At 38.2% G+C, this 24,536-nt stretch overlaps 1 protein-coding gene and 2 long non-coding RNA genes across 10 annotated transcripts in view; 2 read left to right on the forward strand and 1 right to left on the reverse strand.

Moving 5' to 3' along the window:
* REV3L (REV3 like, DNA directed polymerase zeta catalytic subunit) overlaps positions 1–2,971 on the reverse strand; it is a 227,730-nt gene extending 224,759 nt beyond the window's left edge. For 4 of the 8 annotated variants that reach the window (XM_077162672.1, XM_077162671.1, XM_077162677.1 and 1 more), the window contains exon 1: positions 2,318–2,970. In XM_077162672.1, coding sequence (XP_077018787.1) covers positions 2,318–2,456 — 139 coding nt within the window. In that variant the 5' untranslated portion in view covers positions 2,457–2,970. Of the gene's footprint in view, positions 1–942; positions 1,836–2,317 lie in introns of those variants that run through there. The other 4 variants (XM_077162675.1, XR_013176357.1, XM_077162673.1 and 1 more) reach the window with 4 other exon arrangements.
* LOC143685074 (uncharacterized) overlaps positions 2,632–24,536 on the forward strand; it is a 99,025-nt gene continuing 77,120 nt past the window's right edge. Inside the window, exon 1 of the long non-coding RNA XR_013176359.1 lies at positions 2,632–3,251. This is a non-coding gene — a long non-coding RNA (uncharacterized LOC143685074). The remainder of the gene's footprint in view (positions 3,252–24,536) is intronic.
* LOC143685075 (uncharacterized) lies at positions 3,262–23,812 on the forward strand. The gene is made up of 3 exons (XR_013176360.1): positions 3,262–14,962; positions 15,417–16,823; positions 22,852–23,812. It is a non-coding gene; the product is annotated as an uncharacterized LOC143685075 (long non-coding RNA).

Genomic DNA, 24,536 nt, shown 5'->3' on the forward strand with positions numbered 1-24,536 from the left:
CTACTATCTTTGAGAATCTCATTTGTAAAGTGAATTCAGTTTTAAAACATTTTTTTTCCAAGCCAAAGTAGAGAAATAAAAGTTTCCAAACTTAACTCCTATATGTGAAAGACTTGTTGATGATACGTTAATGTAGAGTAGGTTTTCCATGTGTTGCAAATTTTCATTAACTCACTTTATTAGTCTATATAAATATAATTTATACTTTCAAATCTGTTTCCACTAAAAATTCTAGAATTCAGACTTTTACTAAGCCAAACAGGCCATTTTTCTGGATGACATGGATGGGTTTTCTTTAGGGACAGAATACAAAAGTAGACAATTCTGCAATTTGTTTACCTTTAATTAACAGTAATTTTACTGGGAGTTTCTGACATACTAAAAATCTTGGATTCGTTTCTGAAAGCTATAAACTCTAATTTATTATGCATTTCAAAGTGATGGTGGTGGTAGTCAATTTAAGATGTCCAGGAGGGGAGAAATAATTGTTTTCATCACAGTATAAATAATTTACATTTCCATTTTTACTATATTCATAAAATGTAAAAGTACTTCATGGTCTTTATTTTTAAAAAGAGTATTCTCTCACATAATAGAATTAGTGTAGCTTACAGTGAAATTCATTTATTTAACAAACAAAACTTTCCTGAAACACAGAGTTTGAAAATCACTCAGGGATACTATTTGATGACTCATATAAAAGAAAAAAAAAGTGTAGAAAGGTAACTCAAACCATACATGCTGAAAATCACAGAAATGTCACAGTATATTCTATTAGCATGTTCACTTTATAATTTGGAAACCTGCTGAACAGAGCTACATCAACATCACTACCTTATCCTTTCTCCGCACCTGAAGTGAGAACAAACAGTATATTTCACAGAAATTCCCATTAGAAATAAAGACAGCACGGCTATGTATTTCAAAGGGCAAAAAACCTACCCTTCAGAACACTTTGCATCTATTTTCCAGCCTCCAACGTGATCCAAGTTTCAAGTGTTTCACTTTCAACGAATTGCTAACACCAAATTCTCCATCTTACATGGTCCATATCATCAAGATCGTTTTCGCTATTATTTTAAACAGGAATACTCTACCAAATTTCACTAACTCCACTGAAATTTTTAACAAAGAGAATTCACAATAAAAGATTATTTAGAAGGAAGCTTATGTCTGGGAAAGTACTATTATCTTGGTAGTGCACAGAAACTGACAGTAATAAGATGAATGGTGATGAGGGCAAGGAGCATCAAGTGGGAAACGCTATTTAAAATCCCATAGAGCAATACATGGTTACGAGGTGAGGGCACCTCCTTCTAGGAGGCAGCTCCGTTATTTCACGTAGGCAGTTCAAAGGATGAAGCAAAGCAAAGCAATTAAAAACACCTCATAAATTTGGTCACTATCCTATTGATATTATCATAAACTCCCAAGAGCTTTTGAGCACATAGTTTCTCTCAATGCTGGCTCCCAACCCCATTCTTTCTTCAAAATATTATTATTGCTTTCTTAATGTGCGTATTCAAATGGCAATACTACTACCCAACAGAAGGGCATTTTTCCATGTTTGGGCTGCTGGGTTTAGCTGTGCTTCCTAATAAATTCAACTCATTAAATAGGATGATTTGTGTTAGGAAACAAACACGCATCTCCTGCTTCCAACAATTCACATTTTCCTGAAAGCAATGCACCTGAGAAAGCCGCCCAGCCTCTGAGTCACGACCTGCACTAACCGCAGAACCACATGGTCGCTTCAATGAAAAAAGATTATCTGGCCCCAGGCTCCACTCTCTCCAGCCCCCAGCATCTCCGGCAGGGGCAGAGGAGAGCGCTGCTAAAAGAGCGACTGACAGCAGAGCTGACACTTCCCCTCTCCTCATAAGGCTATTTCCAGAAAAGAGCACTTGGAAGACGCAGAGGGTGTCCGTGCTCCCGCCAGGGAGCGACCTCAAGAGCCGGGCCACGCGAACCCAGGCACTGAGGACATGGCGCGGCCACCTGGCCCTTCCTCGCCGAAGCTCGCCCCCCCAGCCCCGGACCCGCGAGTGCGGATCCAGCTCCACTCCGCCGCGCGCAGTGTAAACACTCGGGGCTCGCCGCCTCCCCGCCTCCCCGCCCGGGGGGCGCAGCGCTCGCGCGGACCCACATTTTTGCGCCTCTTGTCATGCACGAGAGGAAAGGCGAAGAGGGCGGAGGGGAGGGAAGACGCAGCAGCGATCCAGAGAGGGCCGGCGCCGGCGGCGTGTGCGCGTGTGCGCAGCGAGGAGGGCGGCCCGGGCACCCCGCCGGCTCCCGCCCGCGCCCCGCGCCCGCTTACCTGCCCGGGTCGCTCCGAACACTCGCACCACTGGTACCTTCTTGACAGGGGCCTGGGTGAGGGGGGATTGGCAGATATCCAGCCCCTGCAGCGGGCTGGCCATGTAGTAGTCGGCAGTCACTATCCTCACTGAAAACATGTTCGCCGCCGCCGCCACCGCCTCCCCTTCACTAGCAACTCGGCAGCAGCAGCAGCAGTAGCGGCGGCGGCGGCTCCGGCGGCTCCGGATCCCTCAGCAAAGGCGGCCCCACAGCAGCGGCGGCGGCGCCCCCTCCCTTCACACACAGACGCCGTGAGGAGCGGCGACGGGCGGGCGGGGCGATGCTGGCACTGCTGCCGCCGCCTCCTCAGGAGCACCCTGCGAGGGGCAGGAAGAGAGAAGCCCTCGCGGTCTCGTCGGTGCTGGTGTTGCCGCCACAACCGCCGCCGCCGGGGATCACACGGGCTCCTCGGTCCCAGGCTGCAGCTCTTGTTGCCATGATGATGATGTCACGGACGCAACCACTGGGGGAGGGGAGAAGAGGGTTGTGTGTGTGGTGAAGGGAGGGCCAAGAGTAGTTGGGGGAGGGAACGCGATGGGAAAGGGAGGGGAGCGGGGCGTCCGAACGGGACACTGAGGGGGGCGCCAAGAGAGTTTTCTCCCCGCCCGCGGGCACGCAGCGAGGGAGGTGGTTGGCAAAAAGCAAGGCCCGCTCCTGGCGCGGAGTATCGATGACTCGGCCGGTGGGCACGGTCACCTGGGTGAGGGGCAACGGAGCGCCGATGTCATGGATGGGCTCCAAGGGGCTTGCGAGAGGGAAGTGCCAGTGTTCAGGGCCGTTTTGGCGATTACGCGGGATTGGCCACTATTGCGGTACTCAAGCTTGCCTCGCGGACCGCCATTTCACATCCAGCAGAGGAGAAGGGGACAGCGGCAGAGACGGCTTTTTATAAGGTAAGAAAGCCCGCCCGCGGGAGGAGGGAGGCGAGGCGTAGATCTCGTGCGTTCGCGGCCTCGCGGGAGGGCGGTCGGCGAAACCGACCCTTCTCAAGTAGCGCCGCGGCTCCCGCGCGTGGCCCGGGGGGTGGAGGGGCGGGGACGCGCGAGCGCGGGCTTCGGCCTATAAAAGGGCGGCTCAGGCGCTTTGCTTAGTGCGCCGCCCCAACCCGCCTCGCCCCTCTCGCCCCTCCTCTTTGCTGCTGCAGTGTCTGCGCCGGGCAAGTTAATGAGATTTATGCACGCCCGGCTCTGCTCAGCTTTGCCAGGGGTTGACAGATCCAGTGTACTGGGATTTCCCACCGTGGTGTTTTTCCCCCGCCCCTTTCCTTCCCTCTCGCCCTCGTATATCCTTCCTTGGTTTCCTCCTCGGCCCCGCAGCCTGAGATTCGGGCGGGTGTTTGGACATGTAAGGACTTGTCAGCTCCCAGTGACTTCCCTCCTCCCGGTCCTCCCCTAGCGGAATGCAGGATTAAGATACTCTCAGAGAAATTTTTGGCCGAAGGAAAAGCCCCGCATTAGATGTGGACTCCAAGTGTTACTGATTAAAACCTTTTGCAACGTTCTACAACCCGAAGGCAAGAAAGCGAAAAAGAACTATTAGAGAAAATAGCTTTATCCGAGAATCAAGAGGGATGAAGTAGAAAGGCAATTGTGGAATTAAAACAAAAAAGAGGAGGTGATGAAATAGCAGGTGAAGCTGGGTTGCCATTAAATTGGAACCCATGGGTTTTTGTCCGATATATATGGTCACTAACATTGGGCGTGACCTTGGACAAGTCATTTGGTCTCTCTAAGCCTCCTTTTCCTACTCCATAAAATGAGAGGGCTTTTCTTAAAACTAATCCTTAAGGGTTTCTTCTTAACAAAATGATTCTAAGCAATAGGAGACAGAAACCATGTTTCAAGTTGAAAATATGCCCCGAATTAGGACTTTGACAGTTATTTTCAATCCATTCAAAGTAGAGAGCATTGTTTCACACAAATACACAGGTGCATTATAAGCGTTAGTCGGTCACCATATATTTAAAGTACTTTAGGAGATCCGCATTTGGAAACATTTTGGCTCTTCAAATAGAAAAATCAAAAGGCTTAAAGGACAGGTCACTGCAAATAGGTTGTCTATAAATTCCAAAACATAAGTATTAGTAAGAATTTATACACCAGGAGATTTGAAACTGATTACCACAGTAAACTAGTCTGCAGTTTTTAACCTCAGAGCATAATTATAAACATAGGTGGCAAGATTTCTATTAAAGCACAGGAAGTACCTAAAAACATTAAGATGCAAAAATTCTTAAATTGATACAAAATTTTAGAAATGATTTAAAAATAGGGCTACCTTGCTAAAAATGCATTTTCTAGTAAATATTTTATACAAGCTAAATGTCATGCACAATTCCAGTGATTTCAGTGTCCTATTGTACTGAGTTTTTTAATATTTAATATTTTGATCCTTACTGAATCATTTTTTTTGGAATAGGGCCTGGTAATCTGTATTGATAATAATCCAATTCTCTACCCCATGATTCTTAAGCAATAAAATAAAATTTGAGAACCTGTGTACTGTTTTATAATCAAGTGCATCCATAATTTTTCAATTATACTTTTCCTAACTAGAAACAGGTAAAAGCATCAAATTCACAGATTAGCTGTTAATAGAAGAGGCTCTCTTTCCCCCTACCTCTTGAATCATTTACTTTAAGAAATGGCAATTACAACCATAGTTCAAGTCCTAGAACTCCAAGAAAATGTTCACTCTCTAGGAAAAACATTTGCAGCATGAAATGAGGATGTTGTACCTTGCGTGTAATCTAGTTTTTGATGCTCAAATTGAAAACATTCCCCTAATTAATCACTATCGATTTTATTTTATGAAAACACTTTTCCTGAAGTAAGAGCACTGAAATTTTGAGTTAAGACATGAGAATCATAAGCTATCATTTATTTACTAGCCAAATAAATTTTGGAAGTCATTTTATTTTTTGGAATTTGTTCGCTCAGCTATGAAATGGATAGTAATTCCTGTCTTAATTTCTCAGGGATGTTATAAGGCTCAAATGAGATAATGTATGTGAACGTGTAATAGCAAACTATCGACATCCAGAAATCTAACTCATCCAGAAACAGTAAAATCACTTAGAATTGTCTTACCTACCTAGTATATAATAAATGCCAAAACTGAACTCTGAATCTATACCTAATATCTTAAAATATCTTTTTGTTGTTTAGTGGCCACACATTTGTCAGGTGATTTGAAATATGGTGGTAAACAAGACAGACATGATCCCTGCCCTTTTAGAGTTTATAATCTAGTATCACAGAAATGTATTTTAACATTTTATTAACTCTTCTGTTTCATTGACCTATACTCATCATGTCATGCTTTTGTAAGGCTTGCTCAGCCTTCAATACCAACCCTATTTAATGTTTGTTAGCATCTTGTTTGCAATTTATAATCTAGGACAGGAGGCAATAGCTACCACAATTTTATGGCAGATCCTCCAAGATTGTTCACTCAACACTCATCCAGCCCCCTTCTAGCTTGCTTTTCTGTACTTGAGAAGCTAGAAAATTAGAACTAAGGTTCTAAGACTCCCTTGCAGCTAGAGTGTTGGCATGAAACCAGTGGTGTCTGGTTAATATTTAACAGTAGCAGGGGAACCAGGAGGACTCTGATTTGTAGCCTTAGCCAATTTTCATTACACAGATAGATACCCCTAAGCTACCAAAGTGGCTCCTCTAAATGTGAAGTTAGTTCACAGTCAGGCGCCAACTTCAGCACATTACTGCATGACCTAGTTTCTGTCAATCAGATGTGATCATTCGAGGTTTAGATATGAAAGCGAGCAAAATAATGCTACACTCAAGGAGAGGGGATCTTCTGGAAAAAAACATGGTGGAGATGTGTGGTTCTTTTGGGAAGCTGGGGAGGAGTTCAAGTATCCATTTCAGGAGTCAGAGGTGCTGACTAGTTGGTGATGTTGGAAGGAGCTTCCTCTAGAACAGCCATGTGGTGTGGAATGGTTTTTCTTCCTGGTTTGGTTTTTCCTGGATGTTGTTTTTAGCTGTATATTATCCAAGCCTGGTTCTTGGGTATTCTCAGAGATCTATGAGCTAAATAATATCTTTTAATCCCTTTCTGCTTTAACTAATTCAGCCAGGGGCAGCTACATACTTTGTGGGACCTGATGCAAAATGAAAACGTGTAGCCCTTGTTCCAAAAGCAGAAAAAAATGCCATTATATGCACTAAATTATGAAGCTTTTTTCTTCCACTATCTCTCCCTCAGCTTGTCATGACACTTTTAAAATTTGCTTCTTATCCATCTTTATATTGTGCAATGCCATTTTTACCAGCAAATGCAAAAGCATTCACCTCATGTGGAATCACTGAAATTACAGTTTTTATTTCTTAGCTTGTTCATGCATCTGTATTTTGCGTTTACCAGAATACTGTAAGCACTGCACAGTGCTAAACTGTTTCTGTTTCCCTTTGTGATATGCACATATCCTACCTACATTCTCTAAGGAAGGGCTAAAAGGAAAGAGAACTATGGGTTGCTCTATCTATCCTCTTCTCAGTCATCATTTTCAGCATAAATGGTTAGCTAATACAGAGAAGTCCACATGAATTAAAAGGATATTAATAGGGTTCTTCAGTCACTTGTATTTCTTAGAATGCTATTGACTTCATTCTTGCATTTGAAGCAGGTTATAGTTTCATGGAATGCATAACCTCTCATCTCTCAGTGCCTCCATTTACTCAGTCACAGACATAACACTGTTACCTTCTACCTGTGTTCAAACATACAAAACATAAGTTGAAACATACAGTTATTAAAGACAGCAACTGCAGAGCATTAAACCAAGCATAGGGCCCAGTGTGACTGTACAGGTAGCATGCCCAAGTGTATAGTTAGTGTGCCCATGAAGTGGACCCTGAACTCTGTTTCTCAAGGGGCTTCTCCTAGCATCTTGGATGGAACACTTCTTCATTGTGTAGGATATTTAATGTCCCTTGTGCCACATGCCACTGTGACAATTGGAAATGCCCCATTCATTTCTCATTGTCCCCAAAGAAGGGTTACTGCTCTCCATTGAACTCCTAGAATGGTCTCCACTCTGCAGCTAGGAATCATAATCATTGTAGACATGAGAAAAGTCATGTGTGGTTTTTGCTAGGGACTGTCAATAAGCAGAGCAAAATACAGAGTCAAGTTAAAAATACGTCAAACTCTCATAACTAAGGAAAGCAGAAATACTGAGCTCAGGGTCCACTTCATGGGCACACTACCTGTACAGTCACACAGGGCCCTTTGCTTGGTTTAATGCTCTGCAGTTCCTGTCTTGACTTTTTTTTTGTTTCTCTCTGAATTCCCACACATTGAAATCCACCAGAATTCTGCACTTCTGAGGAATTCCTGAAGGCTATGTGCAAACGGTGCACAAGAACAGATACACACAATGCACAAATCTCCTCTGCTCATAAACATGCTCCCTTGTACCTTTGGACTTTTTTCCTCATTGTCAGAAAAATAATACCACCTATAGGTTTACTGGCACTTGATGGTTAACTTTCATATATTATCTCATTTGTCACTGTGGTAACAGGCATCTACAGAATTTGAATAGCCTTGTATTATGCATATTTATTATAATGTAGGTGAGGAAACAAATGTTTAGGAGGAAAGTTTAGAGGCCATTAGTGTGTTTTATGTGTCACATGCATATAATTGGTAGTTGACTCCAGACAGAAGACAATTTCTGGTAAGTTAAGAAAAGAGCAGAGTAACCACATAAAAGCAAAGAGAACCATCTTACCTTCATTATATTTTTTCATCACTTTGCTGAATGGGAAAAAAGCTCCAAAGAAAAATTAAAGAATCTGCTCTAACAAGCTATGATATTCATATTATACTGAATTCTATTTATTTTGCTTTTCAAAGTTTTAGTTCTTCATTTAAGAATATTAACATCGTGGCATATTATAGCTGAAACAAGATGTCCCAGATCATTCCATCTCCTTCATCCCTATAACTATTAGCCATTTAGGGATTAAAAACTCTGGCTCTGAAGACCTGGCACTTCTTTTGCTAACTGTGTACCTCAGCTTCTCCTCAGTAAAATGGGAATAATTGTATATGCTGACATTAAGTTCTAGGTCATTTCACCAAAACTGGTTCATTAAGAAGTAATTTTGCCAAAGAATTCATTATTAAATATATTCAAGATAATACACCCTAAAACAAGTCTTTAGTAAATTTAGCAAAGTGATTCTTTGGCAAATTAGCTTTTAGCAAATTGGCCTGTTTTCTATCCCTATTAGGGATGTTATAAGGAGTAAATGAGGCATTACAAAAAACGTGCTTAGCAAAATGTTTAATAAACCTTAGCTTAAATTCCCCCAACATTCTGACTTAAAGTCCCACTCATTCTCTGCTGAATAATCCCCATGCCTGTCCACGTAATCTCTTTAGGTGGATGACTGCAGTGATTGATCTCTTGCCTCATTCCCCTCCAATCTTATTTTCCACACTACTGCAAGAATAATCTGTCTACTACATAAATTTAAGTATAAAAAGTTTTCATGGCAAACAGCCTCATGGAGTTTGGCCTAGATATCCAATTTCATCTATTTTTTCACCTGCATTTCCATTTTATCCTCGAGAACTACTCAAGTACTTATAGTTCCTCAAACATGCCATTCTTTTTGTAAAAGCATGGAATCTCTGCTTTTGCCTTTCTTATTGGAATACCGTCACCCTTCTTGCCTTTGGCAATTCCTCTTTCCAATTTTAGCTAAAATGCCACTTCCACTTGCCCTTTATGCATACTTCAGTTATAACTCTTATATTATTATAGTCTCTTATTTGTCATTCTAATAGATGTATCTACCTGATGGAAGGGACCATGTCTTTTTTTATATCCTGGCTTCAAATATATATATGTATGTATGTATGTAACATTTATTGAGTTAAAAATTGAAAGTTCAATTTACAACCATGTTTTTCTCCTTTTCATTGCTTCCATTTTACAGATGAAGCTGAGGCCCAAAGAAAGGAAGCCTATTTAGCAAGGACCTATGCTTGCCTCCTAACTGCAGATCTGTTACTTTTATTCCTATACTCTATTAAAAAATTTCTGAATAAGGTCTCTATACTAGTAGTTCTATTTTAGGAAATAGCCTGTCTTGTCAATGTCTTTTCATTCATCTCTGTGAACTAGGGAACAGGCAGAACAGCATAGTAATTTTTTTTTTGCATGGGCAGGCACCAGGAATCTAACCTGGGTCCCCGGCATGGCAGGCAAGAACTCTGCTGCTGAGTCACTGTAGCCTGCCCCAGGATAGTAATTTAACAAGACCATATCTTCCATTTTATTCAATAGTGTGGCTATATTGTAGTAAATTCAGTAAAATTCAAGGTAAATTATTCTCTGATTGTGTTACCTCTTTCTTTACTTTCACCTTCATCATTTAATTTTCTTAACTGTAGTAAGGTTAAATATCTGATGCATCTAGTCCAGTGGTCCTCAACCAGGGAATATTTTGAAATGTCTGGAGACATTTTTGATTATCACTTCTGAGGGACTGCTACTGTTCAATTGAGTAGAGGCCATGGATGCAGCTAAACATTTTACAGTGGATAGGATGGCTCCTGCAACACACAAAATTATCCAATCAGTTGCAAACCCAGATCTGGTCTAAAGGAAATTTTTACCCGGGCCTTCATCCGCTCCCTTGCCTTTGTAAAACCGTGATGGAAAAGTAACTCATTTCCTCCCTGAGGAAGTTTGGAAGCCCTAAATAAGAATGGCAAACTCTGAAGGAAATTGATACCAATACTACCTGGTCCCAAAAGTCTATATACAGGTTCCCCCAATTTATCCATAGCACCTGCCTGGGTGCAAGTTAGGCCCATAAATATTTATTACCTGAATTATTAATAAAATATGTGTTGGGCAAAAGAATGATGTTTCATTTCTCAATCATTTTTAAACCAAAGAGAAGTCAAATTAATCATTGTGATGAGAGATAAATTTCCTGAACAAAGATCTTCCCTCTGTTCATATCTTTGTAACCAATTAATCTACTTAGTTACTGGGAGAAGCAACAACTTTTTTTTAAAGACTCTCCAACTTCCATAAATTAGGAGTGATAGTCTTAAGGGAGGGGGTAGTGAGCTTGTAAATTAAAAATGATGTTTGAGGAACAAAAATAAAAGTAGCTTTCAGAATAGAGTAATATTAGAACTGATGCTGAGCTCTCCAGGACCCATATTTAAATGAACTATCCAGGCTTGATATTGGAGCCTTTCAGATGGATTATGGATAGGCAGGGAGAGATCAAACCCACCAGAGAAAGGGTAGATTGAGTTCCCAATTTAAATAATCAAGAAACAAAATCACAAAAGCAAGGTATCTATCTATACAGAGTAGCATATCTTAGGGTAGTTTCCCCTGGTCCCAAAGTCCCCACTGCACTTTTATATTCAGCTTAAATCATATTCTAGGAAAACTTCCACTAATAATCTTCCTTATTGACCCTGAACTCTCCTGGGTTTTGATCCTCATCCTACATCCTCATTCCAGAACTTAGGAAAGCCTATTTATTCTCATATGCGTGAATAACAAATCAACCCTTATATTTCCTTGTTTTCTCAATAAAATACATTTTCCAATTTTAAAAGTTTTAAATACATAGCTTGGAAAATACAGAAAACCATATAGAAAACATGGAATACTCAATCCCAGAGGCAGTGTTAATATTTTTACCATTTACTTCTAGAAAGTGTTTCTGTAAATACATAAATCATGGAATAATGTCCTGGTTGTTCATTTTGCATTATAGCAGAAGCTTCCATGCAAATTAAAATCTTTCATATACATTATTTTAATAGATAGTGAATTTGCCGTGCTGTGGATATACCGTAGTTTACCTACCCATTATCCCACTGTTAGCTGACAACAGAATGTTTCCAATTTTATATTACTGTAAATATCACACCGAACATTTTTAGACTGAAAACTTTGCTCCATTTTTTATGCATTCCTTAAGTTTTCAAGGAACTTACTTTGTACTTCATTATTTGGCAGGAACATCAGTTCATTGTATGTGCCATGATCCATTTTTCTGTAGAAGCTTTGCATGTGATATTCCTTTGCCCTGGTTTGCTCTTCCTGTCCCCACCTTTGTGCCCAGTTAACTCTTTCTTTAGATTTCAGCTCAAAGGACCACTTCCACAAGAAGCCTTCCCCAGAACTCCATATTCAATTATGTTCCTCTTATATATACTAACTGTACTGTGTTACTCTTCATGCCCTAGTCCCAGATAAGCCTAACCTCAAGGCCAGGAAAACCCTACCCCACCCTTTTCTGTCATAAAGAATTCAGTGAGTAGTAGGGATCTTACTGTGTTAATACATGCTCAAAATAAAAAGTATAAAGTTAGAATAGTAGCAAGATTTTTGTAGTTATTCCATAGATTACAATGACACCAGCACAAGCGCTTGCTATCTCTTCTGTTACCTATTTAAACATGTATTTAATTGCTTAATTCTGTACTTTTTATATTTTTAATTTTTTCTTGATACCTACAAGGTCCTATGTTAGATGCTGTGGGTGATTTCACAAATAATATAAAACATGGCTTTGGAGCTCAAATATCATCTAATTGACCAATAAGTTATAAGATTCTTGACATTGGGAATCATTTGACATTTTCTTCTTTTCCACGCATACTCCCAGACATATGATTGGTCCTACAAGAATAATTTTGCCACTACCCTCTACACCGCACCATTTGATAGCCAAATGGTATTCATCTAGTGACTTCTGTATGACTTGGGCAAAACATGCAGCTTTCTGAGGCAGACAGTGATCTTTTGAAGCCATCAGTAACAGCAGTTTTCAGCTTACTGAAGGTAGAGATTTTTTGTATTAAGATCAGCCTGTCAGGAAATAGAATGCCACCCTGGTCTTTCAAGAGTATAAAAAACCTTTGTATATCTGTGTTTTTACACTTAAAAAGAAAAAAAGAGTAATGGGAAACTATACCCAGTGCCCTCACTAGGTGTTCTCAAGCCAAAACTGGGGCAATTGAACAGTAGCACATTTTTATAATTGTACTATTAACTGTACTCCATGGTTTAGCTTAGGGTTTGCTGTTGTGAGGGTAAATCCAGGGATTTTTTTAATTGTTGTTGTTACAATATATATAATCTAACATTTCTCCTTTTAATCACATTCAGATATATCTTTCAGTGCTGTTAATTATGTTCACAATCTTGTGTAATATCACCACCATCCATTACCAAAACATTTCCATCATCCAGAGAGGAACCCTGTACATTTTGAGCCTTAACTTTTCATTCCCTATTCCCAACCTGTCCCCTCATAGCTTATATTCTAGATTCTGAGTTTGCTTATTCTAATTATTTCAGATCAGTGAGATTGTATAATATTTCACTCACCATGATGTCTTCAAGGTTCATCTATGTTGTTGCATGTATCAGGACTTCATTCCTTTTTTAAGACTCAATAATATTCCAATTATATGTATATACCACATTTTATTTATTCCATAATTTATTTAAAATTTTTTTGTTGTGAAATAGAACATATACAAAAAAGCAATATATTTCAAAGTATATTATAACAAGTAGTTATAGAACAGACTTCAGACTTTGGTGTGGGTTACAGTTTCACAATTTTAGATTTTTCCTTCTAGCTGCTCCAAGACACTAGAGACTGAAAGAAATATCAATTTAACGATTCAACAGTCAGACTAAAGCATTTATTTTTTTAAATTCTTGGGAGCAAGGAGCTGAAATTTTTCTTGCTTGAATTAGCAGGTCATTTTATTCTCCATTTGATTTTAGCTGACAAGACCTAGCCTTAAGATGAAAATGTAAATCAGAGTTTATTGCCAAGTCTGAAAGATGAAAGAAAGATTTGTCTTATAAATGAGGGGAATACTACCCATTTTTCTTAAACAGCTGCTTACTTCTGCATTGTATGACCTATTTTAGACTTAAAGCTCATAGAGAAGGGGGAAGGATCCCCATTCTAGAATATCTGCTCCCCTGTACTAAGGTCATACTTTATTGTTAGTCTTAGCATCTGAGTCTCATACTCTGTATGCTAAGGCATAGTATTATAAATTCTCCTTTGTATATCCAGAAATATTAACAGACGGAATTATTTCAATTGTTATTACCATACTCTCTCATTCTCTAACTTAGCCTTGTGCTTATTTTCCTGTTTTATTTACAGTTTTGGGTCTAGCTCAAAAAAAAATTCTAACTAATATTTGATCAGTCAAAAAGATATTTTTCAAGCATTTTGGGATGAAGTGATGATGGAAAATCACTCCTAGGGATAGTTACCCCTTTTAGAGGAGTGTATTAGTTAGGGTTCTCTAGAGAAACAGAATCAACAGGGAACACTTGCAAATATAAAATTTATAAAATTGTCTTACGTGACTGCGGAAATGCAGAGTCCAAAATCCGAAGGGCAGGCTGTGAAGCCGACAATTCCGATGGAGGGTCTGGACAAACTCCACAGGAGAGGCTCGCCAGCCGAAGCAGGAAGAGAGCCTGTCTCTTCTGAATCCTCCTTAAAAGGCTTCCAGTGATTAGATTGAGCATCACTCATTGCAGAAGACACTCCCCTTGGCGGATTACAAATGGAATCAGCTGTGGATACAGCTGACGTGCTCATGATTTAATTCTATAAAATGTCCTCATTGCAACAGACAGGCCAGCATTTGCCCAACCAGACAAACAGGTACCACTACTTGGCCAAATTGACACATGAACCTGACCATGACAAGGGGCTTCTGTCAATCCATTCTCTGAGCCAGGGCCCTTAACCGAGCTTCCTTGAGTGGTTTCATTCTTGCCTTTCCTAGCTTCCCCCTCCCATCATTTCTGATCCCAAAGATTCTCTAAATGCACATCCTTCATTTTCCCTATAGTAGCAGAGAAAGCAGTGCTACTTGGATGGGAAACAGGGTACTGTTTGTGTGTAGTTTATTTATTGGCAGTGTAGCATACTGGATAGGAGTTTAGGTTCTGCAGCCCAGTTTTCCCGCTTAATGTTGTGTGACTGGGCAAATTATTTTCCTGTGTCTCAGTTTTCACATCTTTAATGTACAGAAGATAATACTAATACTTATACCTCATAATGTTGTGAGGATTGAATTACATATATTGAATGAGTTGATCCACGTAAACTACTTAGAGCTGGTAAGCACTCAATAACTGTTAACTGCTATTCATCATTTAGAGGCAGGTTATATGGTGCCCTAAAATATATTTATTCATTCACAAGAAGAGCAATGATGAAAGCCAGGAACTATTAAAATGCCATTGATTGGATGTAAAAACTATACTTTTAGAATTGCAAAAGACCTAAGAAATTATTTATAATTAAAATGATTTGTTCTTAACCAGTAATTACATCAGAATCCCTTATGAGACTTCGAAAAACAAAGTTACCAAGGCCCTCCCTTTGCAGAACTACCATGTCAGAACATTCACAAACGATTCAATGCAATCTTCCTGTCGAGATAATTCAAGAGCTTATGATGAGAAAGCTGAGACTTCGAGTAAATGACTTGTTGGAGATCCCAGTGGTGAATGGGATACAGGTTACCTAGCTCCTTGGTAAGTGATCTCCCTATTCTTCTTTGTTGCCTGCCAAAACACTTTTTTAAAAAAAAATTAAAAAACTTTTAAAGAAACTAGCATGAGAATTTATCGTCTCAGAAATATAAGAAAAAATAATATAGGCTTTAAAGCAGTACTTTACCATTTAATTCAAATTAATAAAATTGCCCCAATGAATCCCAGAGTGATTTGATCAGTGAGTGGAAAAGTATTTGCAAAGTCCCCTTCAGGGAATGGTGAGAATGGGGAGAAATCCAACCTCCCCAAGTTGAATTCTTGATATTCTCACAAGCAGTGTGGACAACCAAAGCTATAGGCTGAGCCCCCAGTCTTGGGGTTTGTTCATATGAAACTTAACCCCGCAAAGGATAGGTCAAGTCTACTTAAAATTTAGGCCTGAGTCACCCCCAAGAGAGCTCTTTTATTGCTCAGATGTGGCCTCTCTCTCCAGCCAACACAACAAACAAACTCACCATCCTCCTCCTGTCTACGTGGGACATGACTCCCAGGGGTGTGGACCTTCCTGGCAACATGGGACAGAAATCCTGGAAAGAGCTGAGACTCAGCATCAAGGGATTGAGAAAAAACCTGGAATGAGCTGAGACTCAGCATCAAGGGATTGAGAGAACCTTCTTGACCAAAAGGGGGAAGAGTGAAATGAGACAAAGTGTCAAGGGCTGAGAGATTCCAAACAGAGTGGAGAGGTTATCCTGGAAGTTACTCTTAGGCGTTAAGTAGATATCACCTTGTTATTCAAGATGTAGTGGTGAGGCTGGAGGGAACTGCCTGAAAATGTAGAGCTGTGTTCCAGTAGCCATGTTTCTTGATGATGATTGAATAATGATATAGCTTTCACAATGTGACTGTGAAAACCTTGTGTCTGATGCTTCTTTTATCTACCATGTCAACAGACAAGTAGAACATATAGAATAAAAATAATGAAGAGGGGAAACAAATGTTAAAATAAATTTAGTTTGAAATGCTAGTGATAAATGAAAGTGAGGGGTAAGGAGTATGGTATGTATAATCTTTTTCTTTTCTGTTATTTTATTTCTTTTTCAGTTGTCTTTATTTCTTTTTCTGAATTGATGCAAATGTTCTAAGAAATGATGAATTTGCAACTATGTGATGATACTGAGAATTACTGATTATATATGTAGGACAAAATATGTTAATGTTTTTGTTCTTAATTTTTTAAATTAATAAATTAAAAAAAACAAATTAATAAAAAAAGTTTTATGGTTCATGCAGAGGACTACTGCACATTTATAATAGAATTTAAAAGGAATTTTGCTGTGCTTTTCATGTAGACATTAGTCTTTGCCACAATGTTTGGTGCTGATTAGTACAAGGATACACCGTGTGTGGCAGAGAGTTACTTAACCCAACCTCACAGATTAACAGGCAAACATGCTTTATAGGGCAAGGTAGCTATAGGAATTAAGCTTCTTAGAGCTCTTGATGATAAAATATGCACTTCTTATATTCAGGATTTTTGAAAAGTTTTTAAGGGTTTTAAAAAAACTATTGTAAAGTACTCTTAGAATTTGCCAGTCTATGAACAGTTGATGTAGAAAAATCAAGTGTTATTAATTTTAGGGTTTTATTGCAGCTTTACTGGTAGATTCATTAAAAGTCTAAAACTATTCGCAAAAGAAAATCTGAGGTTTTATGTTTGATGTTGGATGTTCTGATACTGCCTCTCAAAATATTTTTTTTCCTTTATCCATACTATCAGGGAGTCAAAAAACTGTATTAGAACTTGAATATGAACTTGTGCAAATATATGAAACAAATTCCAATAACAAGGCAGAGGCAAGAAAATAGAGCTCAAATTAAATCTACCTCTCAAAGCCAGGTATATTTGATTTCTTTGTATTTGCTGTTATCTATTTTTTTATTTTTATGTATATGTTTCTTTGCTGGAAATGACAAATGGCTGCCAGTCCCCCATCTAATGCTTAGGCAACTCCATTTTACCAGTAAACCACTCACTGGTTGATAAATGCTATACACAGTCCCCCAAGGAAGTTAGCCATCCCAGATCCCTATCAATCTATTATTAAACTACTATCGCTTCTACTATGTCTCTGCCTGATTCCATACCCTTCATTTCAGATTCTGTCTTTGGTACTTTTGACTTGATGCCTGTGTTTGGCTTCCTGGCATTTGACTCTACCTGATGATCATTGGCTTATACTGACCGTCTGGTTCTAAGCTATTATTATACCCTCTGATTCCAGCAATTCAGGGATGCCTGGCACAGCCAGTGGACTAGTCAAGAGGTCTAGCCCCAAACACTAGCTTTGTATTACAAACACCCCTTTATTCATCTCTTCAGTGTATTTTACTCAGCACCCACTATGTGTAAGACAACAGTTTCTGAGAAGTAGAAAAGATTAGTAAACCACAGAATGTGTTTAACTCTTCTGAAGTTATGTATACAAACATGACAGTAATTAACAAATGCTTCAAATAGAAAGATCCTTAACCAGGGAGTTAAGGAAAATCTGGGGACAGTGGGAGTGGGGGTAGGAACATTAACAATCAGAACCTGGGGTGTTGGGTCATGGATTAAACAGATTGAGAACACTGACAGGTGACATTAACTAGACTTTGAAAGTACGGTAGAGTAGATACCATGGGAGGACATTCCAAAAAGCATAACAAACAAGAACAGAGGAAGATTGTTTAACATTGTAAATGAGGAGTGGAGGAAAGCCTAGGAAAATTGGTTGGAAGCAGGTTATAGGAGGTTTTGTCTACTGAGGAGTTTAGGGTTAGAAACAGGTATTGGGGAGTTGGAAACTTTTTTTTTAATTATTATTATTTTAAACGTAACAACATATGAACACAAACATTCTTACCATATGATCATTCCATGCCCAGTATATAATCCATAACTCACAATATCATCAAATAGTTGTATATTCATCACCATGATCATTTTTTAGAACATTTGCATCAATTCAGAAAAAGAAATAAAAAGGAAAAAACTCATACATACCATACCCTTTACCACTCCCTCTAATTGATTGCTAGTATTTCCATCTACCCAATGTATGTTAGCCTTTGTTTCCCCAATTTTTTTCTATACCCCTTATCACTCCCTTTCATTGATCACTAGCATTTCAATCTACTAAATTTATTTTAACATTTGTTCCCCTATTATTAATTTATTTTTAACCCATATGTTTTACTCATTTGTCCATACCATAGATAAAAGGAGCATCAGACACAAGGTTTTCACAATCACACAGTCACATTGCGAAAGCTATACCATTATACAATCATTTTAAGAAATGTCGCTACTGGAACACAGCTCTACATTTTCATGCACTCCCTTCCAGCTTTGGGGAGTTGGAAACTTTTGAGCAGAAAATTATAATTTGCTTGATTTAGCAGTGGTAAACAGAAAGGACTTGGTGGTAAAGCGATAGGCAAGCAGAGTATGACAACCAGAATATGAGTTAGGAGATGTGTACAGTTACCTGAAGGGGGGAGTGCCTGTAAATGAAGACTTTTATTCATTCCATTAAGTGCCTTTTAGGTGTTAGGCACTGTGCTGGGTGCTAAGGATACAATGAGGAATAGGTCCTTGCCCTGAAGGAGTTTTCAGTCTAGGGAGATACATTTCTCTTCAAACCTCCTACAGGAGTCTTTATTCAAAAATTTGAAACTCCACTTCTGACCCCTGTCAAGATACTGAGGGACTAGGTGCTTGTCTTACAGTGGGATGTATTCCCTGCATTCTTAAGACTACCTGTCCGTTTTATGAGTCTGCCAAGGCAAAAGTATCCCAACCACTCGTACATAGAGAAAAGCAACTTATTACTTAAAAAAGGTAAGGCAGGACTACTATGCCAGATAAGGCAAAGAAGAAAGTGACATAAGTTTTAAAGAGATCTTTAAGGAGTTTTAAAGATGATATAGAGAATTAATTGGAAGTTAGATTAGGGGCAAGAAAACCAGTTAAGAGGCTATTGTAGTAATCCACCTGCTTTTTAATGAGGACCTAAACTAAGAAGAGAAAAGAAAGAGAAGCCCTTGGTGCCTAATCCCACCATAATCCTTTGTCATGCTCTGGTACAGCTAAGGGATGGGTAGGTGACTTTCACTGGGAATTTAATTTTGAACAGAGGGACTCAAGGACACAAGTTTACTTCTTCAGACTAGAGGCAACGCTCCTACGTCAAGTAGTCTTCTGGTTCCTTTCTTATTTGGAGCATGGTTCTGCAGCTTTAATACTGATTCTGTGAGATCCCTGATTAATTCCCTTTTTTTGCTTTCATTAGCCTAAATTGGTTTCTAGGGCTTACAATTAAAAAACAGACCAAAATAATAATAATAATAGCCCTATTTGACACTGTATGTGATGTTTGAGCAGTCTGTGGATAACTTGGGTAGAAACTGTTAGATAGTTGGCAATATGGAACTAGAATAGTGATTCTGAAATTGTGGTCTCTGGTAAGCATCAGCAGCACCTGTCCGAAATGCAGTTGCTCGGGTCCCACCCCAGATTTAGGCAATATGAAACTCTGGGAGTGGGGTCCCAGAAATCTGAGTTTTAACAAGCCCTCTGGGTGATTCTGATTCACACTAAATTTTGAGAACCAACAAAACTGGAGCTTAAATCAGAATTAGGGGTGGAGATAAAGATTTGTGAGGCAGGGATATGATAGTTGCTGTTGAGGGAATGAATAAACTCACAAAAGAAGGGTGGAAGAGAGATGAGTCCTGATACAGATGGAACCATGAAAGAAGTAGAGAATAATATAGTATAATCAAGAAGGGAAATTCTAACAAAATTGTGAGGTGATTTACAATATCTGGTGCTATAGAGAGGCCAAGGTGAATGAGGACAGCACCATTTTAAAAGACAAATGGCATGGATAGCAAAAATAAGTGGTAAGGGGGTGGATTACTTTTCGCAGCAGTTTGGGAGTACAAGAAAGAAGGAAGTTGGGATAAGGTCAATTTTTTTGGAGTAAATTTATGAGTTAGCTTTTGCTATATAACAAACCATTAACATAATAATTATGATTATAGCCCAAATATCTGAGGGCTGGCTTGTCTCAACTGGGGCTTGCTCATGAATCTGCAAGTCTACTGGGTGCTTTGCTGTAGCCAGACCCTGTTTCACTTACCTCTCATCCCCCCTCCCTAGCCCCTACCCTTACTCTACCACCCTACCTCACCCTTGCTCCAGGATTATCTGGCTCTCCTGTGCATATCCTCATGCAGATGGAGGAAGTATAAAACGGCAAACAAACACACAAGACCTGTTGAGACCTGGACTCCAAACTGACACACTGGCACTTCTGGCTCATTCTGTTGTCCAAAGAAGGTGACATGGCTAAGCCTAGATCCAAGGGATAGGGAAATAGAATTCACCTCTTTAGTGAGAGAAATTGCAAAGTGACATTGTGAAGAACATAGATTCAGGAAGGGATAACAAATTGGTTCCATTAATACAACCTGCTACAGTAGGGATGATATGATCATGCTTAAAAGTGGAAGAGAAGAAATATGTAGAATGAGGAAGAAAGGGAACTTAAGAGGATGATTAATAACAGAGGTCAGAGAATTAACCTTTGAAAAAAAGGAAAGAATACTTCTAGAAATTAAAGGAACACTTCTAGAAATTTGATTGAATTAGGATTGCTAGATTTAGCGTGTTAAAATATGACACCCTGTAAACTTTGAATTTCAAGGAACAATATTTTTTTACTGTATGTCCCATGCAGATAAAATACATGATACCAGTTAAATTTTCATTTCAAATAAACAAAGAATAATACTTTAGTATAAATGCATTCAAAATACTGCACTTTAGACATTATTATTGATTTTTCTATAGTGACAGTAAGGGAATATTTAAAGCAGGACTTACCCTTGAGGAAAACTTTCTCTGTTTAAAATAATAGTGCAGTGAATCCCAGTATCATGGGATTGAGAAGGCCTTCTTGACAAAAAGGGGGAAGAGAGAAACTGAAACAAAATTAAGTGTCAACGGCTGAGAGATTTCAAACAGACTCCAGAGGTTATCCTGGAGGTTATTCTTATGCATTTTATAGACATCCCCTTTTTGGTTTAAGGTGTATTAAAGAGGCTAGAGGGAACTGCCTGACACTGTAGAGCTGTATTCCAGTAGCCATGATTTCTGAAGATGAATGTATAATGATATAGCTTTCACAGCGTGACTGTGTGATTGTGAAAACATTGTGTCTGATGTTCCTTTTATCTATGATATTGACAGATGAGTAAAAAATATAGATTAAAAATAAATAAATAATATGGGGAAGAAATGTTAAAATAAATTGAGTAGATTGAAATACTAGTGAACAATGAAAGGAAGTGGTAAGGGGGTATAGAAAAAATAGGGGAACAAAGGTTAAAATCTATTGAGTAGATGGTAATAGTAGTAGTTAAGGAGAGGGAGTGGTAAGGGGTATGGTATGTATGAGTTTTTTCTTTTTTCTTTTTATTTCTTTTTCTGGAGTGATGCAAATGTTCTAAAAAATGATCACGGTGATGGATATACTACTATGTGATGATATTGTGAGTCACTGATTGTACACCATACACAGAATGTTTGTATGTTAAGAATGTTCATGTTTGTATGTTGTTTTGGTTTGATAATACAAAATAAATTAAAAAAATATATAGTGCTGCAAAAGACCATACAGTAGAAAATATCTTCCATGGTAAGCATTCAATAAATGTTTACTATTTTTTATTATTTAAATTCCATTACGTGCATGTATAATGCAATATAAATTATTTAATAATAATAGTACAATATTATTCCTTGTTTACTTGAAATTTAAATTTTTAGCTGGCTCCTGTATTTTATCTGGTAACCCTACTTTGGATGAATTTTAAATAACTAAATCCATGGTAGAATAATTTACAGAAGGATAGATGGGTGCATTTGGGAGTTTAGTCCTGGGAGAGTTTAGAACAGTTGATGTGGTTACCGGGAAGGGTCAATGAAAGGATTGCTGAGCAGTAGCAAAGGCCCACTTAAAAACAGGCAGCATGAATTTTTCCTGAACTAAATTAGTAGTAATGCTTTGCTGCTGCAAAGCAGTAGAAGTTGCAGAGACTGCTGTTGGGAGGCAGGGTCCACCTTAGTTTGACTTCAGCAAGAGAGCCCTGAGCAGGAGATTCGGGACACAGTTGAAATTATTAACTAGAGTCCAGGTTGTTCAAGGAAACAAGTGAAACCACAAAGTGACTGGAGAGAGGCTGACAGTCTAACACAATGAGTCAGATAGAGAGGTGGAAGTTCATGAGAAGAAACTCAGAATTTATAATCTGAGAGGACTAATTCTGTGGGATAATGGAGTTAAAAACAAAAATGGAGCTAAACTAAAAGCTAGAGCACTGAAGACAAAGGTACCTGGGTTTGAATTGTGCTTGTATGATCTTGGTCAAGTAGGTTAACTTTCCTTTGCCTTAGTTCCTTATTTGTAGAGTAGGAATAATTTATTTGTAAAATAGTAATAATAATGGTTCATACCTCATAGTGTTATGACAATTGTGTGAAATAAACTATGTGAAGTATCTAGAACAACGTGTCAAGTACATAGTAAGTCCTCAGGTAATGTTTACTATTTTTATTATTTTAAACACCATTTAAGTGTATGTAGTAACCAGTCATTTGCCTTAGAGAATATTGTTTTAAAGAAAAACATCACAAGTATCCATTGTGTATATTCCTCCTTTGCTAACAAATGCCTTTTGCTAAATACATACACAATTGCCTACCTGTTGAAATTGGAGCTCATGCAACCTTTACCTTTAAGGTTGTTTTCTTTACTATTGTTACAAAAAAATAATTGTCATGCTCAAGTCATATATCTCTCCCCATTTCCCCCTAGGTCTGGACTGTGCTTTGGGATTTTCATAGTTTAAGTAATTCCTACGGGTTCCGCCACTCAGCAAGTTAAAGAGGACAAGATTCCTCCCAGGGGATTGTAGTTCTGGGAATGTGAGCAGCTTGTTTTCATGAGATCTGCACCTTAATCTGGCCTACTTTTCAAAGCTGTTGTGTTGGCAGTTGTTTTGTTATAGTTGTTTCTTTCCTCTTACACAGATTTTTTTTTTCTTTTTCTTTTGTGTTTCCATTTCGTTTTTTAGGGGTTTTTTGTTTTTGTTTGGTTTTTTTTAACATAAATTTTCATGTTATTTCTAATATAAAGATTTTTGAAATATGAATGTTTTATGGGAAGTGTTTTCTTATACAAAGAAAAATTAAAATTATTTTAAAGTAATTACTCTTGTCTTAAATTTTTCTCCTTTAAAATAAATGAAAGTATTAATTGATGTATTGCCTGGAAGAAAAATGAAAACCAAGGAAATGGCTATGATCTTAATGTTTTAAAATGAGGTAATACTGTTCTCTGTTTGAATGAAATCCTTCTAAGGAATTACCACAGCCTCATACACAATCGACTGAAATGCATTCTTTATCTTTAAAAGGAAGCAGAATAGGATCTTTGAGTAAATCACATGTGTTCACAGTCTTGTCTGGTGTAATCATATGCTACACAAACACATTATTCTGTAGTCAGGAGGTTAAAGGGACTTTTGAAACAGAACTTACCCATGAGGGAAACATTTTTGTTTAAGTGAAAGTGCAATGAAAGACCACACAGTAGAAGATAATAGAAAATATCTTCCATGCCTTTACCCCACCTTTTAAAACTTTCTCATTCTCTTTTGTTCTCTAAGGACATCTGTTGTAATGATTATTCTGTAAAACCCACAGGTACATAATAGAAGGTATATCATATTTCACTTCTTATTTCGTCTACTATAATTATTGTTCTCTTTTATATCAAGCCGTTTGTGGATTTTTTTAATACTTTGTTTATAAAATATGTAAAAGTATTTTCTAAGAAAAATTATTAATTTACTAGATATCTAAGAGTAAGTCATTTAACTATGAATCTGATAAAATTATATTTTAGGAAGTCTAGTATACTTTTATAAAATGACAAAAAATAAATATGTTGATAAAGACATGCTTAAAAAGATGAATTCAAGTTTTCTTTTTTACATTAATTGCAAAGGATTTTAAAATACTTAAAACAGAAAAGTATCAAGTTGGCAGTGTTGAGACATTATATTTCAAAATTTTATGAAAATGTATATTTTGCTTTTATGCTTCTGAAAGTACTAATTCAAATGAAACTTAAATAATTAAGCTCTTCAAAGATTTACAAAAACTCTTATCTTCATTTGAACCAAATTTAATAAAGAGATTTACCTCAATTTGATTTTATGTGATATATGATTTTTTAATGTAATACTTCCCACATTTGAAAGACAGTCTTAAGAACAATAGTGATGTGAGATTTTGAAAGAGTCAGAATAGGTGTATTTCTTATGTTTTTAGTATTTTGATAGCGATTTACTGTCTATATTATGGACACAATTCAAAATTCAAGTTTTAGTTCTTATTGTCAGAGGTTCCTATAATATTATTGTTATATATTTTCAGCTTAACCTCCCAATTTTGCCCCTCGGTAGATGCTTTTTGTTTGGGGGATTTTTTAGATTT

The sequence above is a fragment of the Tamandua tetradactyla genome, chromosome 5 (genome assembly GCF_023851605.1).
Source record: "Tamandua tetradactyla isolate mTamTet1 chromosome 5, mTamTet1.pri, whole genome shotgun sequence".
NCBI classification, from domain to species: Eukaryota; Metazoa; Chordata; class Mammalia; order Pilosa; family Myrmecophagidae; genus Tamandua; species Tamandua tetradactyla.